This window comes from Schistocerca americana, chromosome 2 (assembly GCF_021461395.2).
Source record: "Schistocerca americana isolate TAMUIC-IGC-003095 chromosome 2, iqSchAmer2.1, whole genome shotgun sequence".
Taxonomy (NCBI): Eukaryota; Metazoa; Arthropoda; class Insecta; order Orthoptera; family Acrididae; genus Schistocerca; species Schistocerca americana.
Window position 1 is genome coordinate 311,125,510 of NC_060120.1, and position 17,856 is coordinate 311,143,365.

A 17,856-nucleotide genomic window follows, 5' to 3' on the forward strand; every position below is an offset into this window, starting at 1 on the left:
CACATTCTGGACTTTTTAATAACTTTTTTTAATGCAGTGCAGTAGTTTTTATTATGTTTGACTGTGTCTGGATCATGACTCCTTCCAGCTATAAGGTACATTTCCCTTTCCTGTTTACAAGATACTTTTATCCCTTCATAAGCCATGTCTTTTCAGAAGGTTTCTTACAATTGCGTTTCTCTGTTTTCTTTGGAAAACTGTTTTCAAATATACTCACAAAGGTATTAATAAATAAGTTAAATTTTAAATTAGCATCAGGTTCCCTGTACACCTCATCCCAGTTGAACTGTTGCAAGCTTTCCATAAAATTTCCAGTTGTTAAGTCATAAACTGAGTGCATTATTTTCTGGGGCTGTTTTGCATTACTGTATGATGTTATATACTGTAATGAGCTGTGTATCAGGATCAGAATGACCATTCTTAATGGGAAAAGTTTTTATTTGATTAAATTTATCTTGGTCTATAAAAACATTATCTATTAGTGTGCTGATTTCCTGTACTACCTGAGTACATAAATCAATAACTGATGTCAAACAGAAAGAACCAAGTAATACTTCAAGATCATACTTTCTATCAGACTCTTTGAGAAAATCTACATTGAAATTGCCACAAGCAATAATTTACTTGCCTCTGTTTGACTGATGGCACAACAAAGAATCCAAGTTTTTCAGAAATATCTGAAAATTTCCCAATGGGGACCTATACACAGCTACAATTATAAAAGTGCCATTATTTTCTTTAAGCTCACAGCCACATACTTCTATATGTTGTTCTACACAGTTTCTTTTAGTTTCTAAATTTTTCACATTACGATAAATTTTAACATATATGGTAACTCCTCCTCTCTCCATAAGTGTGTCTACTTACATGAGCTGAAAGCTTATATCCGCCTACATTTATCTTTCCCATAGCTGTGACTATTTGATGCTCAGACAAGTTTCTAAATGTCCTAAACGAAGAAGAAGCTCTTCTACTTCAGTATTTAATCCTCGATATTCTAAAGAATATATTAACATTATTTTCCACTATACTCTTATGAGAATCTTGTGATGTACTAAGATTATTTTTCACTGTACATTAATGAGTATCTCATGATATTTTAACATTTCTAATCCTGCCTGTCTGAGCTTCTCATTAAGCTTAATTTAATTCAGTTTTGAATAATTGGACACTGATCTTAGCTTAAAAAAAGAGGTACTCCCATGAGTTTCAGTGCCCTCCCTTAAAGATTTTGCTATCATCCTGGCTGATTTCATGGTCAGATGACAGTACCAGTCAGCTGTTGCATCCACAAGACAACTAGTGATTAAATCTTCAGTTAGATGTACCCCAACAAAATGCTGTATTTGAAGTTAATGTATTGTTTATAACTCATTCCCTAATTGCAGTGGGGTATGGCAAGACAGAAAAAGCACTCATTCTGCGTGATAATTTTGTTTTAATCCCTTGTAGTTTCCACGGTGACTGGCAAATTATATAATATCTGATAGTTGTGAGGTAGCTGCTGTGTATTCACATGATTAATGATATTATCAGTGTCATGATCCAGTGGTCTCTGTGCCACACAGCATATCATACTCTTTATGGATTCTACAATTTCAAAAACAGTGGTTAAATAATTTTGTAGAATCTTAAGATATTAAAGAATTTCTTCAATCAAAAGTATCAGCTAATAAAATTAAATGCCCTAAATGTTAATCTTAGAAAGTCTTTCGAACTTTTTAATAAATTGAAGATAACTTACGCATTTCCTTGGCCATTAAACACCCATTTGTTAGATCCAAGGCCTTCCCAGAGTGAAAACGCATAATATGCACAGGCATTAACATGAATTAGGAAGAGCATGTACGAGAGAGTTCTCGCCATTCGCACTATGTACGGTGACTTGAGGATGTTGTCCACACGGTCATAGAACTCCCAAAATGTCTGTACCTTCAGGACAAGAAGGTTATGTATGGAAGTTATTACACAATGTTAAGTAAAACTGACCAATATAACTAAAGAGTGCTTAGTGAATAAATTACACTCATTATTTTGATACCTTCAGCAGTCTTGGCAGTCTAAACAGTAATTGCTGGGGTCCAAACATCAGATAGAACAAGTCTAGAGGTAAAAGCGACAGCAAGTCCATCTAAAAACCAGAAAAAATTATAATAAACATAATAACACAAAGAATTATTAATTGTCCTTACTGTATTAAATGATTTAAAATTTATGGGAAGGAGGAGAAAGGTACACAGATTAGATTATGAGAAATGTAGAAAACTATCATATGTACATATTTCTACAGCTAATGAAAGCATGTAGACTTTCACTGATATAGGAAATATGTAAGCTAAAGCCTCCCCCCGATGAACCACAGACCTTGCCGTTGGTGGGGAGGCTTCTGTGCCTCAGGGATACAGATAGCCGTACCATAGGTGCAACCACAACGGTGGGGTATCTGTTGAGAGGCCAGACAAACATGTGGTTCCTGAAGAGGGGCAGCAGCCTTTTCAGTAGTTGCAAGGGCAACAGTCTGGATGATTGACTGATCTGGCCTTGTAACAATAACCAAAACGGCCTTGCTGTGCTGGTACTGCGAACGGCTGAAGGCAAGGGGAAACTATGGCCGTAATTTTTCCCGAGGGCATGCAGCTTTACTGTATGTTTAAATGATGATGGCGTCCTCTTGGGTAAAATATTCCGGAGGTAAAATAGTCCCCCAGTTGGATCTCCGGGCGGGGACTACTCAAGAGGACGTAGTTATCAGGAGAAAGAAAACTGGCATTCTACAGATCAGAGCGTGGAATGTCAGATCCCTTAATCGGGCAGGTAGGTTAGAAAATTTAAAAAGGGAAATGGATAGGTTAAAGTTAGATATAGTAGGAATTAGTGAAGTTTGGTGGCAGGAGGAACAAGACTTCTGGTCAGGTGAATACAGGGTTATAAACACAAAATCAAATAGGGGTAATGCAGGAGTAGGTTTAATAATGAATAGGAAAATAGGAATGTGGGTAAGCTACTACAAACAGCATAGTGAATGCATAATTGTGGCCAAGATACATACGAAGCCCACACCTACTACAGTAGTACAAGGTTATATGCCAACAAGCTCTGCCGATGACGAAGAAATTGAAGAAATGCATGATGAAATAAAAGAAATTATCCAGATAGTGAAGGGTGACAAAAATTTAATAGTCATGGGTGACTGGAATTCGGTAGTAGGAAAAGGGAGGGAAGGAAACGTAGTAGGTGAATATGGATTGGGGCTAAGAAACGAAAGAGGAAGCCGCCTGGTAGAATTTTGCACAGAGCACAACTTAATCATAGCTAACACTAGGTTCAAGAATCATAAAAGAAGGCTGTATACATGGAAGAAGCCTGGATATACTGACAGGTTTCAGATAGATTATATAATGGTAAGACAGAGATTTAGGAACCAGGTTTTAAATTGTAAGACATTTTCAGGGGCAGATGTGGACTCTGGCCACAATCTATTGGTTATGACCTGTAGATTAAAACCAAAGAAACTGCAACAAGGTGGGAATTTAAGGAGATGGGACCTGGATAAACTGAAAGAACCAGAGATTGTACAGAGTTTCAGGGAGAGCACAAGGGAACAATTGACAGGAATGGGTGAAAGAAATACAGTAGAAGAAGAATGAGTAGCTTTGAGGAATGAAATAATAAAGGCAGCAGAGGATCAAGTAGGTAAAAAGACGAGGGATAGTAGAAATCCTTGGGTAACAGAAGAAATATTGAATTTAATTGATGAAAGGAGAAAATATAAAAATGCAGTAAATGAAGCAGGCAAAAAGGAATACAAACGTCTCAAAAATGAGATCGACAGGAAGTGCAAAATGGCTAAGCAGGGATGGCTAGAGGACAAATGTAAGGATGTAGAGGCTTATCTCACTAGGGGTAAGATAGATGCTGCCTACAAGAAAATTAAAGAGACCTTTGGAGATAAGAGAACCACTTGTATGAACATCAAGAGCTCAGATGGAAACCCAGTTCTAAGCAAGGAAGGGAAAGCAGAAAGGTGGAAGGAGTATATAGAAGGTCTATACAAGGGCGATGTACTTGAGGACAATATTATGAAAATGGAAGAGGATGTAGATGAAGATGAAATGGGAGATACGATACAGCGTGAAGAGTTTGACAGAGCACTGAAAGACCTGAGTCGAAACAAGGCCCCGGGAGTAGACAACATTCCATTAGAACTACTGACGGCCTTGGGAGAGCCAGTCCTGACAAAACTCTAACATCTGGTGAGCAAGATGTATGAGACAGGCGAAATACCCTCAGACTTCAAGAAGAATATAATAATTCCAATCCCAAAGAAAGCAGGTATTGACAAATGTGAAAATTACCGAACTGTCAGTTTAATAAGTCACAGCTGCAAAATACTAACACGAATTATTTACAGACGAATGGAAAAACTGGTAGAAGCTGACCTCGGGGAAGATCAGTTTGGATTCCGTAGAAATATTGGAACACGTGAGGCAATACTGACCCTACGACTTATCTTAGAAGCTAGATTAAGGAAGGGCAAACCTACGTTTCTACCATTTGTAGACTTAGAGAAAGCTTTTGGCAATATTTACTGGAATACTCTCTTTCAAATTCTGAAGGTGGCAGGGGTATAATACAGGGAGCAAAAGGCTATTTACAATTTGTACAGAAACAAGATGGCAGTTATAAGAGTCGAGGGACATGAAAGGGAAGCAGTGGTTGGGAAGGGAATGAGACAGGGTTGTACTCTCTCCCCGATGTTATTCAATCTGTATATTGAGCAAGCAGTGAAGGTAACAAAAGAAAAATTCGGATTAGGTATTAAAATCCATGGGGAAGAAATAAAAACTTTGAGGTTCGCCGATGACATTGTAATTCTGTCAGAGACAGCAAAGGACTTGGAAGAGTAGTTGAATGGAATGGACAGTGTCTTGAAAGGAGGATATAAGATGAACATCAACAAAAGCAAAACGAAGATAATGGAATGTAGTCGAATTAAGTCGAATGATGCTGAGGGAATTAGATTAGGAAATGAGACACTTAAAGTAGTAAAGGAGTTTTGCTATTTGGGGAGCAAAATAACTGGTGATGGTCAAAGTAGAGAGGATATAAAATGTATACTGGCAATGGCAAGGAAAGCGTTTCTGAAGAAGAGAAATTTGTTAACATCAAGTATAGATTTAAGTGTCAGGAAGTCGTTTCTGAAAGTATTTGTGTGGAGTGTAGCCATGTATGGAAGTGAAACATGGACGATAAATAGTTTGGACAAGAAGAGAATAGAAGCTTTCGAAATGTGGTGCTACAGAAGAATGCTGAAGATTAGATGGGTAGATCACATAACTAATCAGGAAGTATTGAATAGGATTGGGGAGAAGAGATGTTTGTGGCACAACTTGACCAGAAGAAGGGATCGGTTGGTAGGACATGTTTTGAGGCATCAAGGGATCAGCAATTTAGAATTGGATGGCAGCGTGGAGGGTAAAAATCATAGAGGGAGACCAAGAGATGAATACACTAAGCAGATTGAGAAGGATGTAGGTTGCAGTAGGTACTGGGAGATGAAGAAGCTTGCACAGGATAGAGTAACATGGAGAGCTGCATCAAACCAGTCTCGGGACTGAAGACCACAACAACAACAACAACAACGTAAGCTAAAGACATATTATGTTGTCTGATAGCAAATGAAAAGCAGTCAACAGTTACAACTCAAATTGCCTGAGATAGTATCATGTCAGGAACTGAGTTCTCAGAAATTTGTTTCTATACCTTCTTTATCTAAATCCTCCATGACATCTTTCTCACACCCTGGTTTTCACTTCATATCATCCTCTTTCTCCCCTTAACCTCTACCTTACCTCCTCCTCCTCAGAGGTGGTATAGTCAACACTCAGTCTTTCCTTCTCACCCCATCTGGTAAATCTCCTCTGACTTGGGGGTTTGGACAACTTTTCCAAACTCTCCTCATTACCTAGACCTCGCCCGTTCTTTCCCTTCACCCTTCCCCTTCAATCCTCCCAGCAGAAGGAGACACTGCCTCCAAAAGCTTGTAAATTCAATATCCTTATATGCATTTCTCCTGCTGCTGCTTGGTGAGTAGATATTTTATCTCTCCAGACTTCAGTAAGTGATATTGGTACTGAAGTTCCATTTCACCTTATAAGCAAAAATCGTAACAACATTTTAATTGATTACAGATCAGTCTTAAGAATCTCTTTGAAGATTTCCATCAACAGTTCCTTAAGTGAATTTTAAACTCAATTATATTTGCCAGTGTGTGTGTTTGACTACCTAAGAAAAGGGGGGGGAGGGAGGGAGAGACAGAGAGAGAGAGAGAGAGAGAGAGAGAGAGAGAGAGAGAGAGAGAGAGAGAGATTGGGGGGGGGGGGGAGAACAATGCAGAAGACGTCTTTTTGTTGTCATTTGGTAAATTATGTACAATGTTGACAGATTTCAAAATAAACTGTAAAATTAAATTGGATGTTTTTTTTGTGACAACTTTTTCATTCCAGAGATTAATCTCTGTTTGTAAATTCGTTACTGTACTCATATTAGTGTAAAAGAATAAAATACTTATTATAGAATAACATACTAATAATGAATATTAAATGTTTTTTGTTGCAATGTTATACAAATTATGTTGAACAACCTGAAAGACAACTCAGTTTACATAATTCCAAAAAGTATGCAAATTATTTGTGCAACATTAGGTAACTATCATATTTCAGGAAAATCATCAGTGCCACCAATTTCTAGACATCTGTACCATACCTTGAACTGCCACTTTCTGAAGTATCTTTGACGAGTAAGTTTCGTGTCTTTCACCCAAAATCCATCACTAAGGTAGGTCAGCCTCGGTTTAAAAAATAGAATGTCCATCAAATAGACAGCATCAGCAGAGTAATCCAGTGCTAACCACACTGGTGTGTTTTCTTCTGTTTGATATGGAAATGTGCTTCTGAGTGGGATCACCCAGCAGTTGTAAGAGTAGCACACAGTAACAAGAAGCAACCAAAGCACGTAGCATATCCCTGGAGAATAAGTATTTACCAGTACACTTTGAATCCATTTTTAAAACCATATGATTAAACTTTTTATTCAGATCACAGAGCACAAGTTTCGAAATCAGATGCTTATTTTACAATGTACATAAAAACTTTGTTCAAACAATAACCCTATCAAAAATTTAATTTTACGTATAACAAAACTGCAGTCCAATATTTGTCTTACAGTCAAAATATTTAAAATTAAAATAAAGTAGTTTTATTTGATAAGTATCTGTGAGATGCAAAATAATACATACGTCTGCTTACATTGTGTTAAATGCTGTTTAGTGAGCTGGAGTAGTTAGACTTCATCTATCACTTTTCATGTGGACAGACATTTATGTGTGTGTGTGTGTGTGTGTGTGTGTGTGTGAGAGAGAGAGAGAGAGAGAGAGAGAGAGAGAGAGAGAGAGAGAGAGAGAGAGAGAGAGAGAATGTGATGTCTGATCTCTCCAAATTATTCAAGATGAAAAACCCCAACGGACACACATATCTTCATTTTTATGTTCCACATTATAATCATACAGACAGTTTATAGATCACTACACAAGTGACATGGCTCTTCCAACATACCTTGTGGATCAAGGACTGTATTACATTTGAAACAATCAAAAATCTTCAAAAAAGACCTGCAGCTGAGGCTGAATGTGCATGGTAATTGTTCCTGCTCCTCACTGTTGACAGTCTCAACACATTCATACAGTGGTGGGGAAGAAATACCATTGCTATCAGCTGAAACAGAAACAGTCAAGTACATTTGTAACATTATTATACTTTGCTGTACATTTGAATTCTGTTAACTTTTGTAAATTGAAAACTGTTACATTATGTTAATGTGATTAAGTATTAGGATGTGCACTAGCTATGAATCAGGTGCATTCTTATTCTACACCTAAAACATCCTGGATTTTCCTTATTCTACATCTGTAGTACAACACAACATGCAGACATAATTTGTTACGTATCTAGCATGTTAAAATGTAAATGATCATTAAAATGTATTGTTATAATAGAAGGAAACATTCCACGTGGGAAAAATTATATATAAAAACAAAGATGAGGTGACTTACCGAACGAAAGCGCTGGCAGGTCGATAGACACACAAACAAACACAAACATACACACAAAATTCAAGCTTTCTCAACAAACTGTTGCCTCATCAGGAAAGAGGGAAGGAGAGGGGAAGACGAAAGGGAGTGGGTTTTAAGGGAGAGGGTAAGGAGTCATTCCAATCCCGGGAGCGGAAAGACTTACCTTAGGGGGAAAAAAGGACAGGTATACACTCGCACACACGCACATATCCATCCACCAATGGATGGATATGTGCGTGTGTGCCACTCCCGGGATTGGAATGACTCCTTACCCTCTCCCTTAAAACTCACTTCCTTTCGTCTTCCCCTCTCCTTCCCTCTTTCCTAATGAGGCAACAGTTTGTTGTGAAAGCTTGAATTTTGTGTGTATGTTTGTGTTTGTTTGTGTGTCTATCAACCTGCCAGCGCTTAAAATGTATTGTTGTTGTTGTTGTGGTCTTCAGTCCTGAGACTGGTTTGATGCAGCTCTCCATGCTACTATAATTTATTATACTATAAGATAATTAAAAATTAAAACTCTGAGGCAATTTGTTCATGTATTATACAAAGTATATACTGTATAACTTGTCTGACAAGACTTTACCACTGAGCAGGGTTTGTCAACCCTAAAGAAGCAATGCCTTTGTAGGAATGAAGGGTGCTGTGACAATCTGTTTCTAAAGTATGTGGACACTGGCAAAAATATCAAGATATGTTTATATGTTTTGTATGCCTGTACATCTGAGCCTGTGAACCAATTCATCATTTGAAAATATGAGGGTTTGAAACCACCTGAATATTTGAGACAGGCTGCCTGTTTTTACAGCACAGCATATTTGCTCTTAGTCTGGCTCAATATCGTTTCTTCCATTCACCATATATACTGTGCTAACCAAGCAGTGCACATTGCTTGTCTCACCTTTGTAGCTGTGTTGAGAGCAAAATGAAGCTCCCTCAATGATTGATGGAGAATTTGTGTGAGATATTATTTTTCAACAGATACTGAGCATTCATTGTCTTGAATTCTCTCTCTCTAAAGGATACAATGGGACTGACACAGTAAATGCATTAGGGAGCCCTCCTGAATCATGACTGCTCGACCTCTGCCCACAAGCAATGGAGACTTGAAGAGTCCAGAGGTTGAAACAGAGCAAGCTGGAACTCTTCCACTGGCTATTGTTGCACTCCTTTTTAATAACTATATTTTTCTCATTTTTCATTTTAAGTCTAGTTATCCATGTTGTGTATATGACCAAATCTACCAAAATGTTATTCAGGCCATATTCCATGTAAATTCATTATTGAGATGATAATTGTCAGTATGCTGATTATAGTGATATGCTTACCTTTACTTAAAACCATGGTGATTAAAAGTAATCAATGACTGAAATTATCATAACAGTGTGTAATGGTAGATTTTACTGGAGCTAAACAGTGAATTTAGAAATATTGAGAGCTACCATTAGAAATCTATGAGTTTTGGCTTTACAGTAACATATTTTAATTTTCAGGAAACTAATTTATTTGGGAGATAATTAGCACTGAAGTCCAGACACATTTGTGCCATTATAACTGTGTAATTCCGAAGTTTACCAGTATATTTTTGGTGCCCTAGTTTGTCTGGATTGAATAACAATCAATTAAGCCACCAATTAGGAGTTTGCATGAATTATCATAAAGTCAAATATGGCAAATGTACTTGTAAATGAGTAATTCCCAGTGCAGACACACAAAGTAGTTCTGTAAACTTTTGTTATGTACTAAATAAATACTTATGTGAACCAAATTATTGCCTGGACCTACTCTACTCTAGTAAATTTCAACCACATGCTTTATAAACAAATACATATTTTTTAAAATTCAAAAATTTAATACGCAAATCTTGAAATAACCCATGGCACCCAAGAATTTTCTGTCCACGTAGAGCTATCTCAAAAGTAACATCGATGTATGTAAAGATTTCCAGATGAAATAATACGTGACTAACATCTCTGTGAAAGTCTATCTATCACAGTCATTGTGCAATCTATATGTGTGGAATGTCTCTGTGAACTTCTTTCATAGTTATGAGCAAAACTATGTTTATGTTAATAACAAATTATGCTCAACTGGCTGTGCTTTATAAACTGTGATTTTGAGATGAGGAGTTTCAGGATGAGTGTTGTCACTGAAATTGCCACTGATTGTGAGGTCTAGCCTGGTTCTCTTAATATGTGAGTAGAAGTGTTAGCAAACTGGTCATTGTCCAGAATATCAGTTTAAAGTCAGTAAATTTGTGGCCAAGTGCAACAATAAAAAGTGGTGTTGCACCCAGTATTGTGTAACTTATTTCAATACTCTAAAAGTTTTCAATAAGGCATTACCAATAAGATGAGACTCAAACCAGATTAGTACCACTGCAAGGTGTTCTATATGATTGTGATCAGGTGTCTAAGGTCTTCTTCAAACCATTATGACACCATACAATATTGACAGACTGGTTCATTGTCTTGCTGAAGTCAGAAGTCACTTGAGAGGTACTGTAGGCTGTCAAATGGATGTGCAGGATCTCTCAATCAATTCTCACATCACTTGCTGGTAAGACATGATTGCAGGTATGTAAGGGGCCCCCACACAATGATATCTCCAATCACTTACCTAAACGATGGCTTTTTGGCAAGTAGCATGAATCATTTTATGTTTTCCGTATACTCCTGTCCTGCAGTCAGCATTTACCAATACATACCCAAATTCATTAGACCATAAGACCTTTCCCAACTTTGTCATCGTTGTGCGCCCACGTTAATTTGTATTTTGCTCTGAAAAGTGTAGTGAGTACAGATATATAGGCAGTGGCTTCTTTACTCATTGGCCAGGCAGCTGTTCCCACTGGTATAGCTGTATACAGCTGTGGCTCAGCAGTGAACTCTTATGTGATTTGCTGTACAGCTGTCAATCTACCTGCTGTTACAACCCACAACAGTCAACATTGATCCTGTCTGCAGTACGTTTTTGCCAACATCAACTGGATATGGTAATATCTGTAAAGCTCATTGCTTGCACAACTTTGGAGGCAAAGGGTACCACATGTGGGCATCCCTGATTTGGCCCCATGTTCAAACATTTCTGGCCTACAAGTTGTCAGTCAGCACCAGGTTAGTTTTGGTCCTGTTGAGCAAGTTCAAGTCTTTGCCATTTATCATGTGTGCAGGCACTATCTAACTACTTAGGGCAGCCATACAAAGCATTTTCACTGACTGACAGGATTGTAATTGATAAATGTGTTTAATGATCTGTTTCACAGCAGCATGTAGGTTGGCATACATAAACATCAAGTCAATGTTGAATTCAGACATCATTGATGCATAGAGCTCTACAGTTCTCACAATGTGCCATTAGTCCAATCTTGATAAAGTGAAGAACATGACCAGTTCTGAAGGTTCATCATTTCAAAAATACTTGTGCCACTGGCTCACCAGCTGATGAGCTTCACCCTTTGTAGTTCTAGGAAGCCAGTTCCTTTATCCATCATACCACTGAATGAAATGTGAACAGAGAGCCTGTCAGTCCGTTCCCAGACCCACATCATCACTGCTTATTACATGCTACATTTCAGTGATTGTTCTGCAATCATAGAATAATGGGTCTTCCTGCCTCTTTATGTACTGCACATTGTAACTGTTCATGTTGAGTGCAAATCACCAATCCCTATACTAAGTGTCAATCCCCTGCAGATCTTCCTGCAACTCCCCTCTGTACATACAGCAGGTCTCTAACAATAAAGGCCACTCTATCAAAGCCATCTGTACACTGTTTGCCTCAGTACAACACTCCCAGTGGGTGCTGTGAGGTCAGATGCCAGCTGCAGTGCACTACTAAGGTGGTACGTCCTGTCCTTACAGCCAAATAATGGTCCTCTCTTTATGATGTCACATGTGATCAGCCCTGCCCTGGTCTTCGGGATACAGTTTTCATCTTTATAAACTGTTGCAACATCCAAGAAACAACAGAACAATTCACATTAAGCCATCAGGCCACATCAGTTTGCGACTGTCTTGCATCCATTCTTCCTACGGCTCTCTACTGCAGATTGACTGGTAGACATCTTCTCTGTGCCATACTGCACCACCTGTGCCAGTGCACACAGTGACTGTCATTGTGGGACTACCTGGCAAACACTACACTCTTTGGTAGGTGCCCTGATGTCATTGTTGGCATGGTTCTGTGTAGAACATGATCCTATGGACATCTGTTGACAATTTGTATGACTATATTGTGAATTAGACACAGGATGTGGAAACAGCTGTTTGTTGCTTTAATTTTGGACACCAGTGTAGTTAGACATGTAGCAACTTTATCTGTATCACTTTACATTATTTTTCAAGAAACTGTTTTGCCTCTCCTGTAAAATTTAGCAAAATGGAGTTATGAGGTTTTCATTTCCTACCATTAACTTGTTATTTGCACTCCATGTTTACATTACACATTACAAACTTTGCTCAATGTAAAGACCATTTGCATCCAAAACAGCCTGGAACCACACTAGAGATTGTTCTACTGCTGCCCGAAACATCTTAGGTGGGATGTGGATCATGGAATGTTCAGTTGTCATTAAACAGTTCATGCACTGCTCAAAGACATTCATAGCCATGCCAACAGTAACGTCTTCAACAATTTGTGGCCCAATTTATCAAGGGCCTCTCCCGTGAACAATTCCCAAATTGTCAGTTAATGTGAACTTCCGAATCATGTTCCTCAGCCCCAGTGTAGTAAGTGGACGTCTCTATATTCATTTAATGTGTCAATATTCATGAAGAGCAGCAGCATTGTTGTTTTTGTTTTGATAAAACAGCTTAACAAGTAGAGCCCTACTTCTCTTGTCCAGTAATAAACAGTTTTCTACTGCTACATCTACAGACATACTCCACAAGTTGCCGTAAGGTGTGTGGCAGAGGATTTCCTTTACCACAACTGGTCGTTTCTTTCCTGTTGCACTTTCAGATACAGCAAGGGAAAAAGTGACTATCTACATGTCTAAGAATGAGCCCAAATTTCTCTAATCTTATCTTCGTGGTCCCTATGCGAAATGTATGTTGGTAAGAGTAGAATTGATCTGCAATCAGCTCTCTAAATTTTCTTAGTGATGTTCCCTGAAATGAAAGTCTTCTTTACTGCATGGATTCCCACTTAAGCTCCCATAGCATATCCGTAACACAAGCATCCTTATCCGAGCCGCCAGTAACAAATCTAACAGCTTGCCTTTGAATTGCTTCGGTGTCTTCTTTCAATCTGACCTGGTACGGATCCCTAACACTCTAACAGTACTCAAGAATAGGTCATGCAAGAGTCCTATATGTGGTCTCCTTTACAGATGAACCATATGTTTTTAAAATTCTCCTAATGAATCAAAGTCAAAGATTTGCCTTCCCTACCACAATCCTCTCATGCTCATTCCATTTCATATCGCTTTGCAGCATTATGCCCAGATATTTAAACAACGTGACTGTATCAAGTGGGGCATTACTAATACTCTATATGAACATCAAGGGTTTGTTTTTACCAAATCATCCACATTAACTTAGATTTTTCTGCATTAAGAGCCAGCTGCCATTCATCAGACCAAAGAGAAGTTTTGTCTAGGTTGTCTTGTATCAGTGTACAGTAACTTATCTTTGACAGCTTCCTGTACACCACAACATCATCTACAAAGAACTGTGAATTGCTGCCCACGCTGTCTGCCAGATCATTTATGTATATAGAAAATACAACAGTTCTATCACACTTCCCTAGAGCACTCCTTCTAGACTGGTTCTAGTAGTGAAAGTTTAATTACAACCACACTGTACAGCTTATAATACAAAATTTAATTTGTTTTTATGGTAAATTTATTCAAGGATGACCAAAAATTTTGAACCTAAAATTTAGTACTCCATGTAACTGACCATCTCAAGTCTTATTAGTGCCAAATAAGGCAAGTATAAATCTAAATAAATACATTTCATACTGAAAATTACGAACCCACACACTATGAACTTGTGTATAAGAAATCTTATAAACTGGAACTGAAGATAGAGATGAAGTGCTAATATGTGCAAGAACTGCTCAGCCAGGAAAGAGAGCGTGTCTAGAAATTGCTGCAGGAAACAACATGAAACACTGATGAGCTAGAAACAATATAACCGTAAAAATTTCATAATGAAATATAATACAGCCATGGTTTGATACCTTGGCAGCTTCACATTGTCCTTGCCAGTGGAGTGTATTTGATAGACACAAAATAGCACTGCTTACATAGCATATACTGAAAACAATGGTGAAATAATTGACAATGGGAACTTTAAAAGTATAAAAATATCCCTTATTGGGTTGAAAATTGTGATAACTGTTGATATTATAGAATATCTTGGGATTAGCATTGCCCATTTTCCATGAATTGCAGCAAAATTCTAAGTTCACACTGACTATGCTCTACAATTCAGGTAAGGACCGATGTTCTCTGAAAGGGTTGTACAAGTGGGAGCTCCAGGAAGGGCGCTACCCCAGGATACCAGTTCCTGTGAGTGGGCCTTTGTGTGATGTTAGAAGAACTAAAAGTTGTAATTTCTTGTGCTACGGAAAATGTGATCGTAGTTAAGAAAAATCAATAATTACACATTTGGTACATAGTTTTACATTATCTCATAGCCACTAACAGCATTAGCAGTTTTTGACACTAAATAGGTATACTGTGTTATTGGTGGGAAGGTAAGCAACTGAGCTTGTTGCATATCATACCCTTGACCAGCAAAATCGTAGAAATCTAAGCAAGGAAATGCCATTGCAAATGTGGGATTCTGCTGCACAACTTTGCTGCCTGCAATTTCCAACAGGAGAAGAATTTAATACAACTGGGTAGAGCTACAACAGAGTCTTGCATTCAGTTATGATGAACTCAATACAGGACGAAAAGCTGAATCATCATTTAGAACTTTCTTTTGTATTTACAAAAACTTCAAATCTAATACAGAATGAGTTGACTCCTGTTTCAAATACTCTCATAAATAAAAGAAGAATGGAGATCAGTCAGTCAAATTTTGGTATCAGTTATTATGTTTGAAACAACTGCTCTGTGTATTTTCTTGTAAGTACTTCACTATGTCACAGCTGTTGGTGAAGTCTATGAAAGTTCTTAAAATTCTTGAACGTCTCATAGTATGGAGCTGGGGCTATGGTTAGTCATTTGAATGGATTAAAATCAAGAGGAATAAAAAGATTTTCTACTGCACTGATTATTCATATACTCAGTTCAGTGCTATCGCAAGCCACGTCAAAGGTTGAAGAAATCATAATTTCTTTTCTCACTTTCAATTGACCTGCTACTTTTTTTCCTAATTCAGCCAAAAGAATGTGAACTCTAGATGAGGAAGTAAAGAAACGGTTGCCTAAAGTGTCTGTTACACAGAGGAGTTCTGCATCCCTTTTGGTAAAAATCTTATATTGCAGTCAACTAGCTTCACTTTTCAAGAAGATAATGGACTGAAATGAGAAGTGGAATGAAGAAGCCTTCACTACTGCTTGTGGGTTTGAAGTCAAGGTGCAAGATGTCAGTTTCAGTTTAATTTTGCATACTTTTGCAGATATTTTCCCTCTCATTATGGTTTATTTGATATATTGTAAGCCAGAGCTTATGACACTGGTTAATGTATAACAAAAACTAATTAATTCTGCAATATGTTGAAAACCAAATGTTGCTGATTTGAAAGAATATGAGAAAGAGTCATGCAGATGAACTGGTAACTCTTTATCCTAAGCATTATATTGCAGTTAATTTGGCTACAAACATTAGAGATACTTACTGTAAATTCTGGGCACATTGGTGGGACAGTTCTGAGACAGATTCAGTAATATGGACTCTATGATATTTATGGAACTTTTAAAAGTACTTAATGCCAAGTGGACTCCAGACTGCACACTGTGAAATTTTGGAACCAATTTCAACTATTTTGTCATTTTGGCGTCCAGTGTCTCAGCTGACTGAAGCTTTTCAGCCATAAAAAGGATAGAAAAACAAATTGGTAAAGGTTAATTTACACAGTTTACATACAACACTAAGAAACCCAGTACTGCTTCAGAATTGCTAAATACATATTGGAATTGGATGTACATTCTAATCTCTATCTCCTCTCCTCCCTCTGCACATCTTCCCCCCCCCCCCCCCTCTCTTTGTCCATCTCCTCTTCCTCCTCTTTCCTCTGTCTGTCACCTACTCCTCCTTTTTTCTGTCATTCTCCTCTTCCTCCCTCTGTCTGTCCATCTCCTCCTTCCCTCTTTCTGTGTTTATTTTTTGCCGGGCGTTGTGGCCGAGCAGTTCTAGGCGCTTCAGTCCGGAACTGCACTGCTGCTACAGTCGCAGGTTCGAATCCTGCCTCGGGCATGGATGTGTGTGATGTCCTTAGGTTAGTTAGGTTTAGGTAGTTCTAAGTCTAGGGAACTGATGACATCAGATGTTAAGTCCCATAGTGCTTAGAACCATTTGAACCATTTATTATCTTTATTTTTTCCCGTCTTTTTCTGCTTTCTTTTCTCCCCCTTTCTCTGGTTTGAGCCTTGTTTACTGGTGTTGCAAAGGAAATGTTGACTGGAAATAGAAGTCTCTTAAAATAAATGGTTAAATGGGTTGGGATCATTGGTATATGTGGTATGAGAGAGAGAGAGACCTCTTCAGCTGCTGGATCTAGAATTTAAAAAAAAAAAAAGTCCTTTCCAGTCATAAAAGTCTCAAATCCCTGACACTCTTGCATCTCTGGACATTATCCCAGACAGTACTAAAAAACCAGAACAGTCTTGGCCAATCCCGACTATATGGTAAGCCTCCTCCTTATCAGAGACTTGTCCACTATTATATTTCAACCTAACTTAGCCTTTGGTCTAGCTACATATCAGGCTGTCACAATGACCAAGACCAAGACCAAGACTTTAGAGGAGAGTGGAGGGCGGGGGGGGGGGGGGGGGGGGGGGGGGATATCAGACTCCAGCTTAAAGCTATGTACACTGCTTGACAATTTTTAAGGAACAACTGACACTTTCTAAGGAAGAACTCCCTACTGCAACTAAACAACTGACAATTGCTAGTAAATGGAGATGTAGAAATGAGATGACTCAGTTGCAGTGGAGCATGTGCATGAATGCTCTTTATGCATTTGACAGTTCAGATATTTGGTGTGGGTAACATGTCTGAAAGACGTCATTTGAGTGCTTGCAATTGCGATTGCTTGAAGCCTGTCAAAGTATCACTACTGTGGTCACAGTAATCGGTGCGTCAAAAAGTGTCATCTCGTGATTAAAATACTAAGTGAAAGCATGCTGGCAGTCGGAGATGGACCACCACACCACAAGGAGATCCATATGTAGGCCCAGTGGCAAAGAGGAATGGATATCTCACTTGTAGGCAGATCACTGTAGACTTTGCAACAGTTATGGGTACACACGTCAGTGACACAGCCATTTTGTGGTGGTAAAATCAAGCTGATTTGTATGTTTGAAAGCCTGTTACATGCATCCCACTTTAACCACGTCATCACCGAGAAAGAGTTTGTTGTTGTATGGAGCGTGCTGGTTGGGGCCAACAACACTGGTCAGAGTGATGACGAATCCCACTTTACAGTGGCAAATGATTCTGGCCACCAGTTCATGTGGAGAGAGAGGGGAACACATTAAACATCACAGAATGTTCACGAACATCATCGGTATGACGTAGGCGTTATGGTGTTGGAAGGTATTTGCAGAAT

General features: G+C 38.4%; 1 protein-coding gene across 1 annotated transcript in view; it reads right to left on the minus strand.

Annotated features, from left to right (window-relative positions):
- Nucleotides 1–17,856, minus strand: part of LOC124593984 (cyclic nucleotide-gated cation channel beta-3) — a 177,716-nt gene that overhangs the window by 26,059 nt on the left and 133,801 nt on the right. Inside the window, exons 5-8 of the mRNA XM_047132335.1 lie at nt 7,614–7,772; nt 6,766–7,025; nt 2,042–2,131; nt 1,745–1,932 (exon numbers count right to left, since the gene is read on the minus strand). Coding sequence (XP_046988291.1) covers nt 1,745–1,932; nt 2,042–2,131; nt 6,766–7,025; nt 7,614–7,772 — 697 coding nt within the window. The remainder of the gene's footprint in view (nt 1–1,744; nt 1,933–2,041; nt 2,132–6,765; nt 7,026–7,613; nt 7,773–17,856) is intronic.